The sequence below is a fragment of the Pleurodeles waltl genome, chromosome 4_1 (genome assembly GCF_031143425.1).
Source record: "Pleurodeles waltl isolate 20211129_DDA chromosome 4_1, aPleWal1.hap1.20221129, whole genome shotgun sequence".
NCBI lineage: Eukaryota > Metazoa > Chordata > Amphibia > Caudata > Salamandridae > Pleurodeles > Pleurodeles waltl.
The window spans coordinates 240,806,323-240,823,979 of NC_090442.1; the positions used below are offsets into that span (position 1 = coordinate 240,806,323).

General features: G+C 43.8%; 1 protein-coding gene across 3 annotated transcripts in view; it reads left to right on the plus strand.

The window, feature by feature from the left end:
- Positions 1–17,657, plus strand: part of BICD1 (BICD cargo adaptor 1) — a 674,082-nt gene that overhangs the window by 633,127 nt on the left and 23,298 nt on the right. Inside the window, exon 8 of one of the 3 annotated variants that reach the window (XM_069228219.1) lies at positions 5,802–5,877. The exons of 1 other annotated variant lie outside the window; for it this stretch is intronic. In XM_069228219.1, coding sequence (XP_069084320.1) covers positions 5,802–5,849 — 48 coding nt within the window. In that variant the 3' untranslated portion in view covers positions 5,850–5,877. Of the gene's footprint in view, positions 1–5,791; positions 5,878–17,657 lie in introns of all 3 variants that reach the window. One more of the 3 variants, XM_069228221.1, reaches the window with a different exon arrangement.

Sequence of the window (17,657 nt, forward strand, 5' to 3'; positions counted from 1 at the left end):
TGAGTTTCCTTGTAGTTTATTCAAATAAGAAAGCACGCCAACACCAGTGTCTGCCTGTTCTCCACCCTTGTCAACTCCAACTGCCCCTTACTCCAGTTCTACACATCCTCCCCATTCCATTCTTTCAACTACAAACATTCCACTAACTCTACATTCTAAGTGAGAAGAACATTACACAACAGTACCATCCAGAGGGTTACGCAGTGATGCAGTTTTAGGGTAGTCTTGGAACTCAGGAATAAATGGGAGGGCAGGTGGCATTATTTCCTCATTCAGCTTACTGGCAGTTTTGGCTATTGGCACCTGTCCTCCAGAGAGTACCTTTCCCTTTTTATTACCTTGCACGTTGCTCATACACCAGGTGTATGTCCTCTGGGTGGTTATGAAAAGCTTTACAAGAAGTCGTAATGTTCTGTGACCTGACTTGACAATCTGGTAGCCCCAGGACCAATAGGCCAAGCTAAAAATTGGGATTACGTCAAGCCAATTATTATCATCTGCTCCTCTTGCTTTTCGTTTCTGGGGTTTAACTTATTTACGAAAGAGTGAGTTTTTGTGCACTATACCTCGAAAGGAAGTGGCAGTAGGTAAACAGTGAAAAGTGTGTTACATTGTAATTTCATGGTCTTTATGTACTGCAGCATCTCTATGAAGGCCTCCTTCTGGTGGTTGATAGAACTAAGTCTAACCTGCGATTGCCATCACATAGGTTTTCCAACAATGTCAGCAAAAGTGCCTACCCTCAACCCTTGAACTGAAAAATGGCCCTGGTTTAGTGGAACAGGGGCTGACTTTATCCAACCAAACGCTTCCAGTCTATGCCTGATCTTAGAGAGGTAATTGACATGAATAATGAGTAATGAATATGTGAATTTAAAGTTAAATACAGTACAGTCCATCTCCTCTTAGCGTTTTCTGGAAAAAAGACAAACACTATTTGCCCTGTCTTCGGAAATAATTGAGTTAGGGCCCGATGGGAAGTACTAACCACTTTATTTTCTAGGAAATATTTTGATATTGTAATTGCAGTGGCAAGATATACAACGCCGATTCCAGAAACATAACGCTGTTGCTTAATGCTGGGGCTTGTTTAGTTGACTATATACCAGATACCACGAGCACTCTACCTGTGTGTTATTCTAGATGGATGGCACGCTGAACCATTGCATTGTTTAATTTTATGTTGATTTGGTTCCAAAGGAAATTGTATGTGTGTATTATCTTAGATTTATGGCACTCTAACCTACTAAATTATTTATTTTATGGTGAGTTGACGTTGAAGGAAATTGTTTTATACATTGCATAATATTTTAATGTTTTATATTTCTGTAAAATAATTTTTGGGGGAGAAACTTCACAAAAAAATAATAATAATTGCCATTAAAGATAGTGAGATGATGTACTCTTGAACTCACCCCCAGATGCAGAATTTGGATGAAAATTAATAAATTCAAACTCTGATTTACTGTGGATATATGAATGATGAACTCTTGTAATTAACCCACACTGTTTGATTCCCAGTAAAAAAGGCTTCATTTTGACTGCAAGGCAAATCCAATTGGACAAGGTAACCTAAGCACTACTTTCGAGAAAACGCCAACATTAAGCCATAACCCACCTTTTTTACTGTTCAGAGCTGTCTGACGCTTCTTGTTCTGCTCTTCAATGCATCCTTCCATCCATGCCCTCACCTGTGCCCACAGATTCAACTATCTGCCCGCCCATGTCAGTGACAGTCTCTCTGCTTTTGTGTCTGCGATCTCTGTTATTCCTTTGCCTTTCAGCAAGCCGGCTCCTTGGTGGGCTGGCTGGTTTTCTGACTGGCTGTCTGGTGGGGAGTTTGCCTCCTTACAATTTTCTGGCTGACTGACAGGTCTGCTATCTGTCTGGGTGGCTGCATGCTGACCTGACGGGCTGATAACCTCGGATAGGAAGCCTGTCTGGTTTTCTGGCTTGTTACTTTCCAGGCGTCTTTCCTTATGTCTCTCTGACTGCCTGTTTATGTTCTTCTGTCTTCCCATTGGTCAGTACAGAAATGTCCGCAACTCCGCTTCATTTAGTTACCCTGCAATATAGTTTGAGGTAAAATTCATAACATTTTACTTTGAAGATCCGGGAGTAGTCTCAGTCAATCCATTTCACTATGTTCCTCAATCCTTCTCATTCTTTGTAAAGCATGCGTACACTCTCTGGCCCAAAATGTGACGTCACTTAGGTTTACGGAAGCTGGACAGGAAATGAAAGGTTGAGTATGAAGAGTATCTGAAAAATCTTGGCTCAGAAATAGTTTAACATGATTGCACTGAGGCGGGTGACAACATTGCAAGAACTGATGAGGGAGCTTTAGTGTCCCATGTGCAAAGCATTTCAGGGTCACAAAGGTGAAATCAGAGCCTTTGCAACTGTAAAATGGCATTTTGAAATGTATAGAACTCAAAGAGTGGTCCGATAACAAATCAAATTCAGGTTTGAGAGTAAATAGCAAACTGGTATTTGGGAGGGACATGTAAAGGACATCTTTCAAACATCAGTTCCTTAAGTTATGTATTAGTGTTCTGGGACTGAAATGTGGTTCTATTTTACACTCTTCAAAGGAGGTGGTTAGTCATGCGCAAACAAAAAGGGATCCCCAAGCGACCCTTCCCTTTTGTGAATGTGGACAGAAAACATTTGTTATCAGAACACAGGGCCCCTGGGCCCTTTCAAGAAAATGTATTCCATTTAATAAGATAGGAATGGTTTATTTGAAAGCAATCATAGATATGGGGGTCTGCTGACCATAGCAGGCCACCATGCCTGTGACTCTAGTCAATCATAGAAGGCAGTAATTTCTAAAATGCCAATGCATTCGGTGGAAGTCACTGTACAATTTGCAACCATTTCTACATAAAACATTCCAATTTAGAAATTGCACATTGTGAATTACTGTTATTGGCAACTTTCGGTTTCTTTTTTGGAACATCAGCAGGAGAGGCCCCCTATTCCTCAAAAGGACTCCATATGATGCACGTGACTGCTTTCTTATCCTGTAGACTTTCCTCCCAGAAATGAATGTAATTTAGTGTCCTGCGAGTGCTTTCCCTGTGCCATGCTGCTGTTTGAGAGGCTCGTCATTACTGCTTTGCCGGACCACGTGCTTTTTTATGATTTGCCCTGTGAAGTTTCGGCCACATCCAAGTGCTCTGTTGTTTCCTTGTACAGCAATGTGGATGTGCACCCAATGTCCCTGCTTTAAATGGAACAATGGCAGCATGAGTCACACAACTGTTTGCCATTTCATCATATTGTCAAGATTGTAACCTTTTGAGAACAAAAATAGGCAGTGGTAGTTGTGTTTTGTTTACATTTTCCATGTAAAATGTGTGGGCTAAATGTCCCTTTAATTTTACCGTGTTTTATAATGAATGCTTGAGATAATTCTGACAGAATGGAGAATTATGTTAGCTCAGCAGTAGTTTGTTCTCAGCTGCAGGGACAGGAGTGCTTATGTCATGTTTGTTGCCCCTGGAGACCATCTCAAAAATAGTAACTGAATGCGAAATGCAAAGTATATCACGGAATTCACTAAATTCTGCATTTTGATTGGTTGATAACTTGAGCTGACCTGTGGAGTACAACGCCAAGTAAATCATTCATACGCACTCCATCTCTGCAAGTGGAGGGCAAGAGGGAGTTTCAAACAACCTTGTGCATTAGTACACGAAAAATGCGAGATTCATTCTGAACTGTGGGTAGGTCTGGGATAGATTTCACTGGGTGGGCACATCTACAGCCGACGGCGCGTGACAGAGCTGAAAACCTGAAGCCGCAGATTGAGGATTGAAGCACATTAGTCTCCGAGTGAGGCACAGGATGGCAGGTGATCACACAAAGTTAAATACTTTTCAGGTAGTTTGTTGACTCGTAAAGCAAAATTCTGAGAAAATGTGTGAGGGTCTTTTTTTAACAGACCAACAAAACATCAATACAAAAAAAAAATAATAATATACAAGTGTATGCTACACCTAAGTGACTGGCGGAAAAAATATAATGAAAATAAAACAGGACTGAAGAACATAGAGGTGCTAACATTTTAAGTTAAAAAAAAGTCCAATTGAAAAGACATGTAAAACATATTGCTTTAAAGTGAATGGAAAATGCAAAAGAAACCAAATTCCTCCAAAACTAAGACATAAGCCAAAAAAAAGTGTAACTGACGTTAGTAGTTGGGCTCAGTCAAGATTTTGATCTAATTTTGGAGCAAGAGGAAGCAAGGGGCACTGACCTGGAAAATTAATCTGAGCAGGGTTCCCACCTAGCCTGACATGCAAAGTGGGAGGACTTGGTGAACAACAGCTTATCAATCAATCAATCAATCAAACATTTATACAGTGCTGCAAATCACCCGTGAGGACCTCGAGGCTCTGGAGCTGTATGCTGCTGAGTGGAGGAACAATCATTCCAACATCCAGGTCTTTAGTTCTTTTCTAAATCGCTGGAGTGATGGTGCGGTCCTGAGGTGCAGTGGAAGGTTGTAATTATGATTTGTACACCAAATTCCGTTGCCATTTCAAAAATTCAAATAAAAAATAATAAATATTTTTCTTATGAGACCTGGGCCCTGCAGGAGAACTGCTAGATAATCAGTTTGAATTGTGTGGAAAAACATTCTGCACCACCACGTCTGCGTAGCTGTCTAAGATGCAATGGACAGGGTACCCTGCTATTTTACTGGGTCCCTTCTTGGGTTAGTTAATAATATTTTACTATTAGGCAGAGCTAGCCTGAACTCCTGACAGTCTCCCATGGCAGTCCCTCAGTAGCAAGAGCTGCAGTGGGAGAACAAGGGGGTGATGTGTTAGCAGAGCACATGAGGATGAGGTTTGCTTAGCAGGCCCTGGTCCACAGCAGAAGTCATCATTCCAGTGGATCAAAATGAAAACGCAGGGGAATCACACTATACAGACAGCATTTCTTTCCACATAGTGCTTGTGCATGAAGTATAAGACCTTGCCTGGGTATGAAACTATATTGGGATGGAGTGAAAGATCTTAATGATACGAGGAGCTGAATGAAAGCTCTGGTCCTGGTTGTACTGGGAAGTTTGTTGCATCTGCCTGGACCTCTGCATCTTGCTGTATTAAACGGAATCTTGGTGATGCACAATTGGAAGGTGGCTGTGTTCAATTTGCTATGATATTGTTCTTAGTGTGGGGTTTTCTAACTTGTCTTCTTTGTATGTGAACTAATGAATGACATTTAATAAGAATAAAGCACATATATTATAGTACAAGACCTGAATAGACATTAGGCATGAGAAATTTACCAGATATTAGCAATGCCTTTCTTGTAATGTACAGCTATGCAGTAGGAATGGGGAGCATGTGTTCGTATGATGTAATGTAACTAAGTGATGTAACTAAGTTAACATATGTACTAGACTACAATAGTTCATTCAACATTCCCCAATTTGTTTCCATTCACCGAATAAGTAAGCAATTTACAGGCAGGCCTTTGTTCTCCCAGGGCAGATGTGGAATTTGGCAGAGTCAAGAATACAAGCCCGCCCAAACATTGTATACTCTTGAAGGAGTTCCATAGCTCAGTGGAAATTGAAGGGGAATGATGAAACCTGCCTGTATAGGTTTGTTCTCCTGGTTGGCGGGGCTTCTTATTGTGAAAGGATGAACTGTGTCAGCGTTGAACTAATTCGCTTTTGCTCACTGCGTCTGTCATTGACCTGTACTGTCTGCTTACGACTGACCACTGTCTCTGTCATCTCTCTGTACACCGTATATGTCTAATGTATCAGTCTCTCGTAGATTGTCAGCAGCCTGCTGCCTCCGTACCGCCACACCTCCCACAACTAGCCAGAGGGCCAGACTGCCCGGCCGCCAGGTAAAGTTCAGCGGACTCTTTGCTCTCTACTGCATGCCAGCTCTGTGGTCCTGCCCCCGGCATCCACCCGTCCTCTCTGCATGCCAGCCCTCCATGTCACAGCAGCCCCCTGCACACAGACTGTAGGGAACCGTGGCTACAGAAAGCACCTGTGCTGGCTCAATGCGTTCAGACACAAGACCTACAGCTCATCCTCTAACCTAGCATTAAACATGTGTAAAACATGGAAAGGGAAAATGGTGAGCAATGATCACAATTGTGTTGGTAATAGTGAACATATTAAAAGTAGTGAATATGCTGAAACCAAGCAGGATATATATATATTTCCTCCAAATCCTAGATATAACTGTAACTAAGTTCAGCCATCAGTGGAAATGAGATAGAGACTTTCATACCTGGACTAATCTATGTACATCGTTTTGTCTGCTTGGCCAACTTGCAAAGCCGGGCGATGTCTTGGGTGGTTGCTAGATGTGCTTGCCAACTCCCTAGATGCTTATGGTCCTTGCTCTCACCATATGTGAGAAGGATTGGTTTCTTTGTATTGTTTCTCATGGAATTCATGAGAGGTTATCCTACAGCGTAGCCAAGTGTGGTGAGAACAGCATAAGAATTTGTAGCCTAGGAATTTGTTGCGCGTGTGATTGACTTGGGAACTTAATATATTCGTCATGTATACCTTGTAGGGAGAGTGTCAAACTGTATCTGCAGTACCTGATGTTACCACTCATATGTTGTGTACACATGGTGCATTATCATAGGTAACATTAGTTAACAACAATGAACATACGCATTCCAATTGTGCATAGTATAGATCTTGTGTATGACCTTGCAAACAAGAAAATAGGTCAAATGTTAGAAATGAAGGCTTAAGTCATACATCAGAGAGTACAAAGGGCTCAGCCATCATAAATAATGCTGAACAAGCCTCTAGGCATATTACATGCCCCCTCTAAGACTGCAAATGGCAAAATCGCTATTGTACTTGGAGCATGCCATTTGTGTAGTCATATAACTAGCTTTTCACATTCAGTGCACATCTGTACACACCAGAACACATCTGATCAAGCTACCCTCTTTGGCCATTGATAGTAGATTATTCTGTATTTGAAAATCGTTGCTCAAGTGTGGACGCTTTTAAAGTCCCTATGTGTTTTTGTTGTTCTCACAAAGTTTTGGCACCTTCTTATTAGTAGATGTCATGGCTTATTTTGACACAGAAACTCCAGGTTTACTGCCTAAGTTATGAGCATGGTCTCCACACATCCAAGCAGGTGATCCCAACCATCATACTTCTCAGGAGTTAGTCCTGTCTGTGGAGCCATACTAAGCTGGTACAATTGTTTTCACAAAGTTGTAGTACCTACTTATTAGTAGACATCATGGCTTACTTTGACACAGAAACTCCAGGTTCACCGCCTAAGTTATGTGCAGACACCAAACATCCAAGCAGGTGATCCCAGTCATCATACTTCTCAGGAGTTAGTCGTGTCTGTGCTGGTAGTCAATACTAATAAGTGCCCCCCCTAATCTGATATCCATGGCTTCGACTTCGAATCTACACCACTTGCTCCTCCTGAGCGGTCCAAATTCACTGGGCCCAGTTCATGGCATATGGCATATTGTTCCCTTCAGGTCATCAGAATTGTTCAGAGGCTATGTTCATTTATTATTGAGCCACCTAAATGAACAGTCAGGCCTCTCCTATCACCCTGCATGCAGTGATCCCAGCCTAAGAGAATCACCCAGGAGTTTTCATCTGTTCTCTACTCAACTAATTGTCTTTTCTATCCCCATGTGGACAACTTTAAGATGTTGTACCTACGAGCCCTGGTCTTGTTGGGGTGTGTCATTTAATGCACATCTAGAGCACCTCTTATCACCTCTGCCCCCCTACTTAGGATGCCTCTTATGTGCCTTAGCCAGACATGCTCTCTTATCCCTCGGTGCAAGTTTACAGTGCTGGGAGTGAAATGAGCAGCTGTCAGCAAATGGTTAGACAGGTAGGTTCTTCTTCATTAATCTATGCGCAGTCTGTTAAGTCAGCCCTTTCGGTGTCCTTTATTTATCACAGGTTCTCGCACCACATTATACTGCTGTTCCATCACACAACAGCCCACAGTAGAGTGCACAATATAAATAGGAGGTGTTGGAAGATCTGCATCTCAGAACAGTTAGATTTTGAAACATCAAAAAATATTGTAGCTAAATGAAACGTTTAGTAAAGTGTAAAAATGACATGATGAATAACAGGCTTAGGATAAAAGCCAACTTTATTTGGCTCACCAATCCTCAGCTGTCTCCTTGTCCTGCTTTACAGAACATCGGTAGAACAATCCATTAGAACATTTATCAATTCATTTGTTTTGCTTAAAGTGAACCAATGTGTCAAGCAGTGAAATAAAATATCAAAAAACATTGTGTTTGTATACAATGTAAGCATCAGCTAAAGAACTCAATGTGAGAAAATCTGTGATGATTCAGTTTACTTTTCAGATGTAAAATAATCTATCAAGCTTAAGAGAACCACCCATCAGTAATGGATAGTTCCTAGCTAATACATTTCCTGGTGGCAGAATTATACTTATCACAACCACTAGCATAATGGTGATGACTACAACACTGCTTTGAGCTGATCCAAGACGTGATTGACAATGTCTCAAATTAGTGGCTGAAGAGCACTCACTCACGAAAGCCAATGGCTTGTAGGGGGCACCCTTCAAAGTTACTATCTGAGTATTGAATATAAGAGGCTGGCTTTGCCAGACCAAAAAATACTAATCAACATTTCAATTTCAATATTATAACAGAGAAATTAGGGAAAACGAGAATCCTATTATTACGAAAATCTAAATATGAAATATTAATAGAAAATTAATACAATGTGAATTTAAAGATAGAAATAGGAACATCATTTGTGGTTATGATATATCAATATATGTCACAGTACTAATGCATAATAATTAAATGCTCATGTTACCAGGAGACACAGAATTAAATGCCCACTGTCTGTGATTTGTGAGTCGGCCCAGTAAAAAATAGAATTTGACCACTCTTGCAGTGCTTATCCCCTTCTCCATAACTTCATAGCTGATATTATATGACATCACATATGCCATCACCAATCAAGATATGATATCAAAGAAGTAAAATACTCCTCAGATAATTTTTTAATGAATTATGTATGCTTTTGTCCATGACTAATTCTCAGTTAAATCTCTTCGAGAGAATGTAAGGTGTATCTTTATAAGTATTAATAGCTCTGATGTTACATTACCTAACTGCTTTCTATCAATCAGATGTCTTAGTCTTAGACTGTAGTGTTTTCCAAAAATTATACAGCTAGTGTAACCATAAAATTACATCAAGTAAGGTCCCAAGTTTAATAATTTTAATAGCTTTCTATTTTATATCTTTGTACCTTGATGTGCACCAGAGTCAATATATTGACACATAATATTGTGCCTTTCATCACACATTCAAAGGGACAGAGCGGTGAACCTCCAATAGACAACTACGAGGCCACTTTGTATCTCACCACTTTGTGTCTCCAATAGACATTTCGCTTTCTACTGGTGGCTCTAATGAGGTCTTGTCACTGAGACCTACTGAAACATGTATTAAGGTATGTAAAAGGGCACTGCATGATCCCTTCTCCTTGCCTTATACAAGATTTACTACATCCTAGATCATAGAAGAGGGGAAGAAATGGCCTTCTTTGCTCCTCCAGTTAAATTGCTAGTTTCAATTGATTATCAATTGACTTCCTCATCACCAGGTGAAAACAAATTGAGATGCTACAGTAATCTTTCTCCTACATTTGTTGGGCACCTCTGCCTCATTGAACCCTAATCAAGTGGTATTCAAGTATATGCTGGACCATCTATCTGCTGAACATAGTATCACTGATTACCATTCCTATATTAATGGACTAGATTTTAGTAAATGGAGAGTCTCCTCAATATTTAATTCTTAATCACAGTAGTTTTATATTCCTCACCATTAGCAAAAAGGAAGTCAGAGATAACATCCTTAGTGGGCCCTACAGCACCCCACCCACCAAAGGCAACTTGAAGATGTCATGGAACAGAGATATGCTTTTCTAGCCCCTGACTGCATCCACACATTCTCTATTGGTGACCTGTAGGAAAGTACCATCTTGCCTGGCATGTTACCCCCATTTTTCACTGTATATATGTTGTTTTAGTTGTATGTGTCACTGGGACCCTGGTAACCCAGGGCCCCAGTGCTCATAAGTGTGCCTGAATGTGTTACCTGTGTAGTGACTAACTGTCTCACTGAGGCTCTGCTAATCAGAACCTCAGTGGTTATGCTCTCTCATTTCTTTCCAAATTGTCACTGACAGGCTAGTGACCATTTTTACCAATTTACATTGGCTTACTGGAACACCCTTATAATTCCCTAGTATATGGTACTGAGGTACCCAGGGTATTGGGGTTCCAGGAGATCCCTATGGGCTGCAGCATTTCTTTTGCCACCCATAGGGAGCTCTGACAATTCTTACACAGGCCTGCCACTGCAGCCTGAGTGAAATAACGTCCACGTTATTTCACAGCCATTTTACACTGCACTTAAGTAACTTATAAGTCACCTATATGTCTAACCTTTACCTGGTAAAGGTTAGGTGCAAAGTTACTTAGTGTGAGGGCACCCTGGCACTAGCCAAGGTGCCCCCACATTGTTCAGAGCCAATTCACTGAACTTTGTGAGTGCGGGGACACCATTACACGCGTGCACTACATATAGGTCACTACCTATATGTAGCTTCACCATGGTAACTCCGAATATGGCCATGTAACATGTCTATGATCATGGAATTGCCCCCTCTATGCCATCCTGGCATTGTTGGTACAATTCCATGATCCCAGTGGTCTGTAGCACAGACCCTGGTACTGCCAGACTGCCCTTCCTGGGGTTTCTCTGCAGCTGCTGCTGCTGCCAACCCCTCAGACAGGCAGCTGCCCTCCTGGGGTCCAGCCAGGCCTGGCCCAGGATGGCAGAACAAAGAACTTCCTCTGAGAGAGGGTGTGACACCCTCTCCCTTTGGAAAATGGTGTGAAGGCAGGGGAGGAGTAGCCTCCCCCAGCCTCTGGAAATGCTTTGTTGGGCACAGATGTGCCCAATTCTGCATAAGCCAGTCTACACCGGTTCAGGGACCCCTTAGCCCCTGCTCTGGCGCGAAACTGGACAAAGGAAAGGGGAGTGACCACTCCCCTGACCTGCACCTCCCCTGGGAGGTGTCCAGAGCTCCTCCAGTGTGCTCCAGACCTCTGCCATCTTGGAAACAGAGGTGCTGCTGGCACACTGGACTGCTCTGAGTGGCCAGTGCCACCAGGTGACGTCAGAGACTCCTTGTGATAGGCTCCTTCAGGTGTTAGTAGCCTTTCCTCTCTCCTAGGTAGCCAAACCCTCTTTTCTGGCTATTTAGGGTCTCTGTCTCTGGGGAAACTTCAGATAACGAATGCATGAGCTCAGCCGAGTTCCTCTGCATCTCCCTCTTCACCTTCTGATAAGGAATCGACCGCTGACCGCGCTGGAAGCCTGCAAACCTGCAACATAGTAGCAAAGACGACTACTGCAACTCTGTAACGCTGATCCTGCCGCCTTCTCGACTGTTTTCCTGCTTGTGCATGCTGTGGGGGTAGTCTGCCTCCTCTCTGCACCAGAAGCTCCGAAGAAATCTCCCGTGGGTCGACGGAATCTTCCCCCTGCAACCGCAGGCACCAAAAAGCTGCATCTCCGGTCCTTGGGTCTCCTCTCAGCACGACGAGCGAGGTCCCTCGAATCCAGCGACACCGTCCAAGTGACCCCCACAGTCCAGTGACTCTTCAGCCCAAGTTTGGTGTAGGTAAGTCCTTGCCTCACCTCGCTGGGCTGCATTGCTGGGAACCGCGACTTTGCAAGCTACTCCGGCCCCTGTGCACTTCCGGCGGAAATCCTTTGTGCACAGCCAAGCCTGGGTCCACGGCACTCTAATCTGCATTGCACGACTTTCTAAGTTGGTCTCCGGCGACGTGGGACTCCTTTGTGCAACTTCGGCGAGCACCGTTTCACGCATCCTCGTAGTGCCTGTTCCTGGCACTTCTCTGGGTGCTACCTGCTTCAGTGAGGGCTCTTTGTCTTGCTCGACGTCCCCTCTCTCTTCAGGTCCAATTTGCGACCTCCTGGTCCCTCCTGGGCCCCAGCAGCGTCCAAAAACGCCAAACGCACGACTTGCGTGTAGCAAGGCTTGTTGGCGTCCATCCGGCGGGAAAACACTTCTGCACGACTCTCCAAGGCGTGGGGGATCCATCCTCCAAAGGGGAAGTCTCTAGCCCTTGTCGTTCCTGCAGTATTCACAGTTCTTCAGCCTAGTAAGAGCTTCTTTGCACCAACCGCTGGCATTTCTTGGGCATCTGCCCATCTCCGAGCTGCTTGTGACTTTTGGACTTGGTCCCCTTGTTCCACAGGTACCCTCAGTCAGGAATCCATCGTTGTTGCATTGCTGATTTGTGTTTTCCTTGCATTTTCCCTCTAACACGACTATTTTGTCCTTAGGGGAACTTTGGTGCACTTTGCACTCACTTTTCAGGGTCTTGGGGAGGGTGATTTTTCTAACTCTCACTATTTTCTAATAGTCCCAGCGACCCTCTACAAGGTCACATAGGTTTGGGGTCCATTCGTGGTTCGCATTCCACTTTTGGAGTATATGGTTTGTGTTGCCCCTATCCCTATGTTTCCCCATTGCATCCTATTGTAACTATACATTGTTTGCACTGTTCTCTAAGACTATACTGCATATTTTTGCTATTGTGTATATATATCTTGTGTATATTTCCTATCCTCTCACTGAGGGTACACTCTAAGATACTTTGGCATATTGTCATAAAAATAAAGTACCTTTATTTTTAGTATAACTGTGTATTGTGTTTTCTTATGATATTGTGCATATGACACTAAGTGGTACTGTAGTAGCTTCACACGTCTCCTAGTTCAGCCTGAGCTGCTTTGCTAAGCTACCATTATCTATCAGCCTAAGCTGCTAGACACCCTATACACTAATAAGGGATAACTGGGCCTGGTGCAAGGTGCAAGTACCCCTTGGTACTCACTACAAGCCAGTCCAGCCTCCTACATTGGTTGTGCAGTGGTGGGATAAGTGCTTGAGACTACTTACCACTCTTGTCATTGTACTTTTCATAAGAGAAAAATATACAAAACGAGGTCAGTGTATATACACATAGCCAAAAAGTTTTGCATTTCCTCTTTTCACTCTTTTCTAAGTGCTGAAAAGTACTTCTAAACTTTCAAAAAGTTCTTAAAAGTTTAAAAAGTTTTTTTCTGTCTTTCCAAAAAGTTCTGAAAACTTTTTTCTCTTTGTCTATCACTTTAACTCTCTCTAAAAATGTCTGGCACAGGCCAAAAAGTTGAACTGTCCAAACTTGCATATGATCACCTTAGCTGGAAAGGAGCAAGGAGTCTCTGCATAGAGAGAGGTTTGAGTGTAGGGAAGAATCCTTCCTTAGAACTGTTAATTAATATGCTTAGAGTACAGGATAAGGCCATAAGTGCCCAATCTGTAGAAAAAGTAGCTAATGGTTCTCAATCTGATCCAGGGACTCCCCCAGGAAAAGGTTCAGGAAAGAAACTTCTCAGCCTGCCCATTACTAGACAGTCTAGCATAGTTGGTACAGAGGTTGAATCACATCATACTGATGATGTGCTCTCACATTATACTGGTAGCCAAGCTGTTAGGGTGCCCTTGGTAAGGGACAGGTCTCCTTCTGTTCATTCCCATCATACCTCTGTATCTAGAAATGTCCCTCCCACCCACCCTGATGACAGATTGTTAGAAAGGGAGCTCAATAGATTGAGAGTGGAGCAAACCAGACTGAAGCTCAAGAAGCAACAGCTGGATTTGGATAGACAGTCTTTAGAAATAGAGAGGGAAAGACAGAAGATGGGTTTAGATACCCATGGTGGCAGCAGCAGTATTCCCCATAGTCATCCTGCAAAAGAGCATGATTCCAGGAATCTGCATAAGATAGTTCCCCCTTACAAGGAGGGGGATGACATTAACAAGTGGTTTGCTGCACTTGAGAGGGCCTGTGCTGTACAGGATGTCCCTCAAAAGCAGTGGGCTGCTATCCTATGGCTATCATTTACTGGAAAAGGTAGGGATAGGCTCCTTACTGTAAAAGAAAATGATGCTAACAATTTCCAAGTTCTTAAGAATGCACTCCTGGATGGTTATGGCTTAACCACTGAACAGTGCAGGATAAGGTTCAGAGATACCAAAAAGGAGTCTTCACAAGACTGGGTTGATTTCATTGACCAGGCAGTGAAGGCCTTGGAGGGGTGGTTACATGGCAGTAAAGTTACTGATTATGACAGCCTGTATAACTTGATCCTGAGAGAGCATATTCTTAATAATTGTGTGTCTGATTTGTTGCACCAGTACTTGGTGGACTCTGATCTGACCTCTCCCCAAGAATTGGGAAAGAAGGCAGACAAATGGGTCAGAACAAGAGTGAACAGAAAAGTTCATACAGGGGGTGACAAAGATGGCAACAAAAAGAAGGATGGTAAGTCTTCTGACAAGGGTGGGGACAAATCTAAAAATGAGTCTTCATCAGGCCCACAAAAACACTCTGGTGGGGGTGGTGGGTCCAAATCCTCCTTTAATCAGAACAAGGAAAAGAAACCATGGTGCTATTTATGTAAGATAAAAGGCCATTGGACAACAGATCCCAGTTGTCCAAAGAAAGGCACCACAGCTCCTACCACTACAACCCCTACTGCTACACCTATTGTCCCTACTAATAGCAGTGGTGGTGGGAGCAAACCTACTAATAGCCAATCCAAGGGAGTAGCTGGGCTCACTTTTGGTAATTTAGTTGGGGTTGGTCTGATTAGGGAGACCACAGAGGCTACTTTAGTCTCTGAAGGGGCTATTGATTTAGCCACTTTGGTTGCTTGCCCCCATAACTTGGAGAAGTACAAGCAACTAACCCTAATAAATGGTGTTGAGGTCCAGGCCTACAGGGACACAGGTGCCAGTGTCACAATGGTGATTGAGAAACTGGTGCACCCTGAACAACACATACTTGGACACCAGTACCAAGTAACCGATGCTCACAACATAACACAAAGCCACCCCATGGCTGTTGTAAATCTCAACTGGGGGGGGGGTATCTGGTCCAAAGAAAGTTGTGGTAGCTTCAGATTTACCTGTAGACTGTCTATTAGGGAACGATTTGGAGACATCAGCTTGGTCAGATGTGGAGTTGGAGGCCCATGCAGCAATGCTGGGCATCCCAGGGCATATTTTTGCTTTGACAAGGGCTCAGGCCAAAAAGCAAAAAGGACAGGGAAGCTTGGATCCTGGAACAATGGACCAAGTGCTCCCTAAAGCTAGGGCTAGTAGAAGCAAACCACTTCCTACTATCCCTCCCTCTACAGTGGATTCTACTTCTGAGGAAGAAGAATTCCCTCCCTGTGCAGAACCTACACCAGAGGAGCTGGAAGCAGACACTGCTGAGCTTTTGGGTGAAGGGGGGCCTGCCAGAGAGGAGCTGAGTGTGGCACAGCAAACCTGTCCCACATTAGAGGGTCTCAGACAGCAAGCTGTCAAACAGGCTAATGGGGATGTCAGTGACTCACACAGAGTTTACTGGGAGGACAACCTCTTGTACACTGAGCATAGGGATCCTAAACCTGGAGCTGCCAGGAGATTAGTGATTCCTCAGGAGTACAGAAAGTTCCTCCTAACACTGGCACATGACATTCCCTTAGCTGGGCACCTGGGTCAAATGAAAACTTGGGACAGATTGGTACCACTGTTTCATTGGCCTAGGATGTCTGAGGACACAAAAGATTTTTGTAAGTCCTGTGAAACCTGTCAAGCCAGTGGCAAGACAGGTGGCACCCCAAAGGCACCCCTTATCCCACTGCCTGTGGTTGGGGTTCCCTTTGAAAGGGTAGGGGTTGACATAGTTGGCCCCCTTGACCCTCCTACTGCTTCAGGCAATAGGTTTATCTTGGTGGTAGTGGACCATGCCACAAGATATCCTGAAGCTATTCCTTTAAGGACCACTACAGCTCCTGCAGTGGCAAAGGCCCTCCTGGGAATATTTTCCAGGGTGGGCTTCCCAAAGGAAGTAGTATCAGACAGAGGAAGCAATTTCATGTCTGCATACTTAAAGGCCATGTGGAAGGAGTGTGGTGTAACTTACAAGTTCACAACACCCTATCATCCACAAACAAATGGACTGGTGGAGAGATTTAATAAAACTCTCAAAGGCATGATTATGGGACTCCCTGAAAAACTCCGCAGGAGATGGGATATCCTTTTACCATGCCTCCTTTTTGCCTACAGGGAGGTACCCCAGAAAGGAGTGGGCTTCAGCCCCTTTGAACTTCTTTTTGGACACCCTGTTAGGGGTCCACTCACACTTGTAAAGGAGGGTTGGGAACAACCTTTAAAAGCTCCTAAGCAGGATATTGTGGATTATGTACTTGGCCTCAGATCAAGGATGGCTGAGTACATGAAAAAGGCCAGTAAAAACCTTCAGGCCAGCCAAGAGCTCCAGAAGCAATGGCATGATCAGAAGGCTGTTTTGGTTCAGTACCAACCAGGGCAGAAAGTGTGGGTCTTGGAGCCTGTGGCCCCAAGAGCACTCCAAGATAAATGGAGTGGACCCCACACAATTGTTGAAAAGAAGGGTGAAGTCACCTACTTGGTTGACTTAGGCACTGCCAGGAGTCCCCTTAGGGTGCTCCATGTCAACCGCCTGAAACCCTACTATGACAGGGCTGATCTCACCCTGCTCATGGCAACAGATGAGGGACAGGACGAAGACAGTGATCCTCTACCTGATCTCTTCTCTTCCACAGAACAAGATGCTCTTGTGGAAGGTGTAGTTTTGGCTGATTGTCTTACTGCTGAGCAGAAAGATAATTGCATAAATCTCCTAGGACAGTTTTCAGAACTCTTCTCCATTGTGCCAGGCACCACTTCTTGGTGTGAGCACACTATAGATACTGGAGACAGTTTACCTGTCAAAAGTAAGATCTATAGGCAGCCTGACCATGTCAGGGACTGCATAAAGCAAGAAGTTCAGAAGATGTTGGAACTAGGAGTGGTTGAGCACTCTGACAGTCCATGGGCTTCTCCTGTGGTACTGGTACCAAAACCCAATTCTAAAGATGGAAAGAAGGAAATGAGGTTTTGTGTCGACTATAGAGGTCTCAACTTGGTAACCAAAACTGATGCTCACCCTATACCCAGGGCAGATGAGCTCATAGATACACTGGCATCTGCCAAGTATCTAAGCACTTTTGATTTGACTGCAGGGTATTGGCAGATCAAATTGTCAGAAGATGCTAAATCTAAGACTGCATTTTCTACCATTGGAGGACATTACCAGTTTACTGTAATGCCTTTTGGTCTGAAAAATGCACCTGCCACTTTTCAGAGGTTGGTGAACACAGTCCTGCAAGGGCTGGAAGCTTTCAGTGCAGCATATTTGGATGATATAGCTGTCTTTAGCTCCAGCTGGGATGATCACCTGGTCCACCTTTGGAAAGCTTTGGAGGCCCTGCAAAAGGCAGGCCTCACTATCAAGGCTTCAAAGTGCCAGATAGGGCAGGGTAAGGTGGTTTATCTGGGACACCTTGTTGGTGGGGAACAGATTGCACCACTTCAGGGGAAAATCCAAACTATTATTGATTGGGTTCCCCCTACCACTCAGACTCAGGTGAGAGCCTTCCTAGGCCTC